The 9,707-nt window shown below is 38.0% G+C and overlaps 1 protein-coding gene across 2 annotated transcripts in view; it reads left to right on the plus strand.

The window, feature by feature from the left end:
- LOC139763156 (glutamate receptor ionotropic, delta-1-like) overlaps nucleotides 1-2,518 on the plus strand; it is a 34,171-nt gene extending 31,653 nt beyond the window's left edge. For both annotated transcript variants that reach the window (XM_071688863.1, XM_071688862.1), the window contains exon 8: nucleotides 2,196-2,518. In XM_071688863.1, coding sequence (XP_071544964.1) covers nucleotides 2,196-2,220 — 25 coding nt within the window. In that variant the 3' untranslated portion in view covers nucleotides 2,221-2,518. The remainder of the gene's footprint in view (nucleotides 1-2,195) is intronic.
- Nucleotides 2,519-9,707: the final 7,189 nt, after the last annotated feature.

A 9,707-nucleotide genomic window follows, 5' to 3' on the forward strand; every position in this document is an offset into this window, starting at 1 on the left:
AGTCTGTAATATATTACTGTAACTTAGTCTGGATATGTGACCTCATGCAGCTAAGCATCCTAGGTAACACGTTACTCACCCTTAGAGGAGCAGAGAACGAGGCCAGGTGAGGATATTCCCTCAGAGGCCCAGTCCTCTGTTCTTAACGCTACCTTGCTGACGCGGGAAATGGCGAATAGTATGAAAGAAAGAAAGAATATATATATATATATATATATATATATATATATATATATATATATATATATATATATATATATATATATATATCTGGGGATAGGGGATTAAGAATACTTCCCACGTATTCCCTGCGTGTCGTGGAAGGCGACTAAAAGGGGAGGGAGCGGGGGGCTGGAAATCCTCCCCTCTCGTTTTTTTTTTTTTTTTTTAATTTTCCAAAAGAAGGAACAGAGGGGGCCAGGTGAGGATATTCCAAAAAAGGCCCAGTCCTCTGTTCTTAACGCTACCTCGCTAACGCGGGAAATGGCGAATAGTTTAAAAAAAAAAAGAATATATATATATATATATATATATATATATATATATATATATATATATATATATATATATATATATGTATATATATATATATATATATATATATATATATATATATATTTTTTTTTTTTTTTTCAAAAGAAGGAACAGAGAATTGGGCCAGGTGAGGGTATTCCCGCAAAGGCCCAGTCCTCTGTTCTTAACGCTACCTCGCTAATGCGGGAAATGGCGAATAGTTTGAAAAAAAAAGAAAAAAAAAATATATATATATATATATATATATATATATATATATATATATATATATATATATATATATATATATAGGGACAGGGGAGAAAGAATACTTCCCACGTATTCCCTTCGTGTCGTAGAAGGCGACTAAAAGGGGAAGGAGCTGGGTGTTGGAAATCCTTCTGCTCATTTTTTTTTTTTTTTTACTTTTCCAATAAATGGAACAGAGAAAGGGGGCCAAATGAGGATTATCCCTCTTGGGCTCAGACCTCTGTTCTTAACGCTATCTCGCTGACGCGGGAAATGGCAAATATATATATATATATATATATATATATATATATATATATATATATATATATATATATATATATATATATATATATATATATATAAATGTATATATATATATATATATATATATATATATATATATATATATATATATATATATATATATATATATATATATATATATATATATATATATATATATATATATATATATATATATATATATATATATATATATATATATATATATATATATATATATATATATATATATATATATATATATATATATATATATATATATATATATATATATATATATGTATATATATACATATATATATATATATATATATATATATATATATATATATATATATATATATATATATATATATATATATATATATATATATATATATATATATATATATATATATATATATATATATATATATATATATATATATATGTATATGTCTGGGAAACAGACGAACAATGGCCCATCCACTTATATACGCATATTTAAACATAGACGCCCATATACATACACATACATATCAATGTATACATACATATACATATACATACACAGAAATATGCATATATACATCTGTACGTATGTATACTTACTTGCCTTCATCCATTCCTGCTGCTACCACGCCCCAGAGGAAACAGCATCGCTAACACACACACACATACACACACACACACACACACACACACACACACAAGTGGTAGCGCAAGGAAAATCGACAAAACAGGCGACATTCGTTCGCACTCAGCCTCTAGCTGTTATGTGTAATGAACCGAAAACACAGGTCCCTATCCACATCCAGGCCCCACAAACCTTTCCATGGTTTATCCCAGACGTTTCACATGCAGAGGAATAAACACCTGAGTTGTGTGTCAGCCAACTATGGTCTCCTTGATTTGAACAAGAGCCACGATGGTCTCGTGTGAAAATGTTTACCATTACACAACAAAGGCTCATAATGTAAACCTGAATACATGACTAACTCGATTTTTGATTAGCCTATTGAGCCTCTTGGTCCTTAGCTTGGAAAGCTAGCTATTCTCCCTGTGCATTTGTATCCAGATTTTGATATAATGATTACCAAGAGGTTACTGTACGCTGCTCTGTGATATATACCTTATATCTTTGTCAGGAGGAGAGCAGTCGGGAAGCACTAGGTCTACAGCACCTGCAAGGGGCATTTTATCTACTGTTGCTCGGCTCCTGCCTCGCCTTCCTCACCCTGCTGGGGGAGAACCTCGCCTACTCGAGCTCCTTGCCTTAGTCATACCCAACTCAGCCCCACCACACCTCACCCGAGAAGCAATGGACATGCAGATTCTAATATATGGCTCATGAATTATTTTCTGTATAGAATGAGGCAGTCATTACTTTGTCGTAGTCCATACTGACGAAGGAACTGAATACCATATCACTTTGTAACTTTCTTGTGAACGAATTAATACTAAAAAATTATCTATAGGTAATTATTGATTCCCTCACAGTGCAAGAGTATTGAATGATGTGTCTGAGTATGAATCATTTCCTCACTTCTTTTCATGATACGTTCCCTGAATATTGACGCGGAAGTGAGGGTTTACCTATATGGTTACTCTGAGGCAAGTATTGCATTATCCTAGCTGACAAAATCCATTCTTTCTTACTTTACTTTTAGAAATCTTACAAGTGCATTATCCTGAAAGACTGAAGCTAAAATTTGCAGATTTACGTTATTGTTTAGAAAAGACATCTAAAATATCATTATTTCTAAACTGGTACTGCTGATGTGGGTGCTAATACTGTATAGAAAAAAAAATATCACAGCCTTGAAGCCCATGGCCAACGAAAGAACAATTATAAAACCTACCATACGTAAACACATTTCCTAGGTCTTAATGATACACTGGACTAACATCACTAGACCACCTGCGACTTAAACTTTACAGGAAAGTGCGTTAGCTTATCTACAATGACGCCTCGCCTGGAATTTTCTATGAACATAGAGGTACCCGTTGATATCGAAGATTAGAAAACGATCAGTGTTAGGGATTAATGAAGATGACAGTTAAGTTGTTTGTGTGGTGAGATAAGTCCAATACTGCTCAAAGGTTGAGAGAGCATGAGTCTCATACGTGAGCAGTCTTTTATGTGAAAAAATTAATGGGTTGCATGTAGCCACATGTAGCAAAACTGAAATATAATGTACATGTGATGGAGATAGTTGTTGTGTATATTCTTCTAACAAGTTCCTATGTATGATCTGAGCTCCAGAAAATTCAGTATGTATACCTGACGACTAAGACTGACCTGGGTTATGGGTCGTGAAGGATACACACCCACGCGCACCTTCCCAGTCATCACTCGTGGAACAAGACGAATTTGTTCTGTGTTTGTTGAGGTCTAAACTCACTATACAAATATTCCATTTTCTACCGTAAGATGATCATGCATTTGGGTCAATTTGAATATCGTTCATTGTTTACACTGACATTCTTTACTGAAGGGTGTGTTAAACTCATGATCCGTCAGCAGTTTACATGACAAAAGGTTATCATCTGCAATGCTAAGTCGAAATGACGGTTTGTACGAGACACAACATCTGTTATGCTCTGTAATACAGTCACTAAATATGGGCAGAACCTGATATGTCTTATCTATGAACGAAAAAAAAGGTTTAGAAAAACGGTATATCACGAAATGCTATAAGATGGAGGCTTTTTACCCCAACGCCGAAATTACAACACATAATACAATGTTTGTTTTCCGTACTACTGGATAAACTCTACTGCAAAATGCTCTGAGGTTATTAATGACCAGGACCCATACCAGTACAATTAATCGACTTTTTCTAGTTAACCAACCATAAGGCTAAAATCTTCAGACCCAACATTAAGGCTAAGATTTTCTAACCCAACCTTAAGGCTAAGAGCTATTGACCCAATCTAAAGGCTAAGCGTTTCAGACCCAACCATAAGCCAGGAGCTTCTGACCACATTTTATTATTGAGTCCTAAATAGCAAGGGCTCAAAAAATCTTGTTATTATCTCACACTTCCCGACTTAACAAAATATCTACGTTAGTGTTTACTTATCTGTATCCTTCATGCCTAAAAACTTCTATTGTTTTCTTCAACCTTAACAAATGTAAGGAAAGAGAGGCCACAGAAATCTTGTCGAAAACGCTTATATAATAGTTTTCAGAAAGTTTTCAACAGGACCAAAGGTAAGCAAAAATCTGAAAAGAATGACAGGTTTAGGATGGAATTATGATAGTCCCTGTTTTCACAGAACATAGTGTGAGAAGATGTAGGGATTCAATAAGAAAAGAAGTTCTATCACAGTCTCGCTAAGACTCAGTCGTCAGTTGCTGTTTGCGGATTAGTTGTATGTATTTCCTGTATATCTATATACAGGAGGGTGAAAGGCGTGCAAGGAATAGAGTGAATTGGAACGATGCGGGATACCGGGGTCGACGTGCTATCAATGGACCGCACCAAGATATGTGAAACGTCTGGAAAGGTCTGTGGAGCTTAGATGTGGATAGGGAGCTGTGGTTTCGGTGCATTACAAATGACAGCTAGAGACTGAATGTGAACGAATGTGGCCATTTTATCTGTTTTCCTGTTGCTGCCTCGCTCAAGCAAGGGGTAGCGATGCTGTTTCCTGTGGATCGAGGTAGCGCCAGGAATGTATGAAGGCAATCAAGTAGAAATATGTACATGTGTGGATATGTGTATGTCTGTGTATGTGCATGTGTACATATGTATATATGTATATGTTGATATGCATATGTGCGTGTATGGGTGTTTATATATATATATATATATATATATATATATATATATATATATATATATATATATATATATATATATATATATATATATATATACATACATATGTGTGTGTGTGTGTGTGTGTGTGTGTGTGTGTGTGTGCGTGTGTGTGTGTGTATGTGTGTGTGTGTGTGTGTGTGTGTGTGTGTGTGTGTGTGTGTGTGTGTGTGTGTGTGTGTGTGAGAGTATGGGCCATTTTTCGTCTGTTTCCTTGCTCTACCTAAGTGACCCGGGAAACATTCCCATGGTTCCATTTGCTGCTAACTCCACCTGCAGATATGTAAAACAATTCAATTACTCCATTTTCTCTCCATTCAAACTTACATCGAGACTGACTTGTTCCTCAACAGGGCTAAAGCTATATACCTTGCTCGTATTCACATTTACTCTCAACTTCCTTTTCCTTTTCCAATTTCATTTACGAACTTCTGCAGTTTCTCAATTGAATCACCTTCCCATGCTGTATCATCGGCGAACAACAACTGACTTGATTCCCAGGCCCTCTCATCCTCAAAGGACTGTATACCCACCCCACTCTCCAAAAATGTTGCATTTACCTCCCCAACCGTAAACAAATTAAACAACCATGGGAACATCACACACCCCTGCAGCAGACCAGCCTTCTCTGAGAACCAATTACTTTCCTCTCTTCCTACTCGTACACATGCCTTACATACTTGGTATAACTTTTCACTGCTTCTAGGACCTTACCTCACATATTGTGTACTCTTAAGGCTTCTCAGAAAGTATCACTATCATCCCTATCATATGCCTTTTCCAGATCCATAAATACTACATACAAATCCATCTGTTTTTCTAAGTATTTCTCACATATATTCTTCAAACCGAACACCTGATCCACACATCTACCACTTCTGAAATCGCACTGCTCCTTCCTAATCTGATGCTATGTACATGCCTACACTTTCTCAGTCAATACCCTCCCATATAATTTCCGAGGAATACTCAACAAAAGTATGCCTCTGTAGTTTGAACACACCCTTGTATAGCTTTTATCTTTGTACAATGTCACTATATATGCATTTCGCCAATCCTCAAGCACTTCACTATGATCCATACCTACAAGGGATATCCTTACCAACTAATCAACCACACAGTCACACTTTTTGTTAATAAATTCTACTGCAATACCATCCAAACCCACCGGCTTGCCGGATTTCATCTGCAAAACCTTCACTGCCTTTTGTCTCTTAATCAAACTATTCGCCCTGACCCTCTGCCACTCTATCAGGAAGCACGTTCAACAAACCCTTAGAATGAACTCTACATCTCCTTCGCACTTCATCACTACCTATCATCACTTTCCTTCCATGCCTCCTTTACCGATGTTTCCATTTGTTCTCTTGTCTTACGCCACCTATTTACCTCCTTCGAGAACAACTTTTTTATTCTTTCTAATGTTTAATGATACCCTCTCACCCAAACTCTCCTTCATCCTCTCGTTCAACCCTTCCACCTTCCTCCTGACCTCTTGCCGACTTCTTCTAGACGACTCCCGGTCATTGGCATTCTCTCTTTGTAAGAATCGTCGAAAAGCCCCTTTTTTTCTCTTTCACTAAAAACCTTATTTATCATCTCACTATTCAATTCCCCCTCTAATCTGCCGAAATCTCAACTTTCTCATGTCATATGTATGTTTGCACATGAAATCGCTGCTTCTTTAAATACATTCAATTCCTCACCCTCTCCACTCACGTCATTTGTTCTCGCCTTTTGCCATTCTTCACTCAATCTCTCCTGATACTTCCTCAAACAAGTCTCCTGTAATAGCTCGCATACAACCATCACTTGCTTCTCCCGAACATGCTCCCTTCTTTTTTGATAAACTCAACAAACCTTCACACTCACCTTCAAGACACATTAACGCGCAAAGTTCTCTCATTTACAAGCCTATCAATTAAGATGTAATCCAATGTATATATATATATATATATATATATATATATATATATATATATATATATTATTATTATTAATTTTATTTTGCTTTGTCGCTGTCTCCCGCGTTAGCGAGGTAGCGCAAGGAAACAGACGAAAGAATGGCCCAACCCACCTACATACACATGTATATCCATACGCGTCCACGCACGCAAATATACATACCTTTACATCTTAATGTACACATATATATATACACACACAGACATATACATATATATACACATGTATATAATTCATACTGTCTGCCTTTATTTATTCCCATCGCCACCCCTCCACACATGGAATAACATCCCCCTCTCCCCTAATGTATGCGAGGTAGAGCTAGGAAAAGACAACAAAGGCTACATTCGTTCACACTCAGTCTCTAGCAGTCATGTAATAATGCACCGAAACCACAGCTCCCTTTCCACATCCAGGCCCCACACAACTTTCCATGGTTTACCCCAGGCGCTTCATATGCCCTGGTTCAATCCATTGACAGCACGTCGACATCGGTATACCATATCGTTCCAATTCACTCTATTCCTTGCACGACTTTCACCCTCCTGCATGTTCAGGCCCCGATCACTCAAAATCTTTTTCACTCCATCTTTCCACCTCCAATTTGGTCTTCCACTTCTCCTCGTTCCGTCCTACCTCTGACACATATATCCTCTTGGTCAATCTTTCCTCACTCATTCTCTCCATGTGACCAAACCATTTCAAAACACCCTCTTCTACTTTCTCAACCACACTCTTTTTATTTCCACATATCTCTCGTACACTTACACTACTTACTCGATCAAACCACCTCACACCACATATTGTCCTAAAACATCTCATTTCCAGCACATCCACCCTCCTGCGCACAACTCTATCCATAGCCAACGCCTCGCAACCATACAACATTGTTGGAACCACTATTCCTTCAAACATACCCATTTTTGCTTTCCGAGATAATGTTCTCGACATCCAAACATTCTTCAAGGCTCCCAGAATTTTCGCCCCCTCCCCCAACCTATGATTCACTTCCGCTTCCATGGTTCCATCCGCTGCCAGATCCACTCCCAGATATCTAAAACACTTTACTTCCTCCACTTTTTCTCCAATACAACTTAAATCCCAATTGACTTGACCCTTAACGCTACTGTACCCAATAGCCTTGCTCTTATTCACATTTACTCTTAACTTTCTCCTTTCACACACTTTACCAAACTCACTTACCAGTTCTGCAGTTTTTCACATGAATCAGCCACCAGCGCTGTATCATCAACGAACAACAATTGACTCACTTCCCAAGCTCTCTCATCCACAACAGACTGCATACTTGCCCCTCTTTCCAAAACTCTTGCATTCACCTCCCTAACAACCCCATCCATAAAAAGTTAAACAAACAATGGAGACATCACACACCCCTGCTGCAAACCTACATTCACTGAGAACCAATCACTTTCCTCTCTTCCTACACGTACACATGTCTTACATCCTCGATAAAAACTTTTCACTGCTTCTAACAACTTGCCTCCCACACCATATATTTTTGATACCTTCCACAGAGCATCTCTATCAACTCTATCATAAGCCCTCTCCAGATTCATAAATGCTACATACAAATCCATTTGCTTTTCTAAGTAATTCTCATATACATTCTTCAAAGCAAACACCTGATCCACATATCCTCTACCACTTCTGAAACCACACTGCTCTTCCCCAATCTGATGCTCTGTACATGCCTTCACCCTCTCAGTCAATACCCTCCCATATAATTTACCAGGAATACTCAACAAACTTATACCTCTGTAATTTGAGCACTCACTCTTATCCCCTTTGCCTTTGTACAATGGCACTATGCAAGCATTCCGACAATCCTCAGGCACCACACCATGAATCATACATACATTAAATAACCTTACCAACCAGTCAACAATACAGTCAACCCCTTTTTCAATAAATTCCACTGCAATACCATCCAAATCTGCTGCCTTGCCGGCTTTCATCTTCCGCAAAGCTTTTACTACCTCTTTTCTGTTTACCAAATCATTTTCCCTAACCCTCTCACTTTGAACACCACCTCGACCAAAACATCCTATATCTGCCACTCTATCATCAAACACATTCAACAAAGCTTCAAAATACTCACTCCATCTCCTTCTCACATCACCACTACTTCTTATCACCTCCCCATTAGCCCTCTTCACTGAAGTTCCCATTTGCTCCCTTGTCTTACGCACTTTATTTACCTCCTTCCAAAACATCTTTTTATTCTCCCTAAAATTTAATGATACTCTCACACCCCAACTCTCATTTGCCCTCTTTTTCACCTCTTGCACCTTTCTCTTGACCTCCTGTCTCTTTCTTTTATACATCTCCCACTCATTTGCATTTTTTCCCTGCAAAAATCGTCCAAATGCCTCTCTCTCCTCTTTCACAAATAATCTTACTTCTTCATCCCACCACTGACTACCCTTTCTAATCTGCCTCCCACGCTTCTCATGCCACAAGCATCTTTTGCGCAAGCCATCACTGCTTCCCTAAATACATCCCATTCCTCCCCCACTCCCCTTACCTCCTTTGTACCCACCTTTTTCCATTCTGTACTCAGTCTCTCCTGGCACTTCCTCACACAAGTCTCCTTCTCAAGCTCACGTACTCTCACCACTCTCTTCACCCCAACATTTGCTCTTCTTTTCTGAAAACCCCTACAAACCTTCACCTTCGCTTCCACAAGATAATGATCAGACATCCCTCCAGTTGCACCTCTCAGCACATTAACATCCAAAAGTCTCACTTTCGCGCGCCTTTCAATTAACACGTAATCGAATAACGCTCTCTGGCCATCTCTCCTAATTACATATGCATACTTATGTATATCTCTCTTTTTAAATCAGG

The sequence above is a fragment of the Panulirus ornatus genome, chromosome 46 (genome assembly GCF_036320965.1).
Source record: "Panulirus ornatus isolate Po-2019 chromosome 46, ASM3632096v1, whole genome shotgun sequence".
NCBI lineage: Eukaryota > Metazoa > Arthropoda > Malacostraca > Decapoda > Palinuridae > Panulirus > Panulirus ornatus.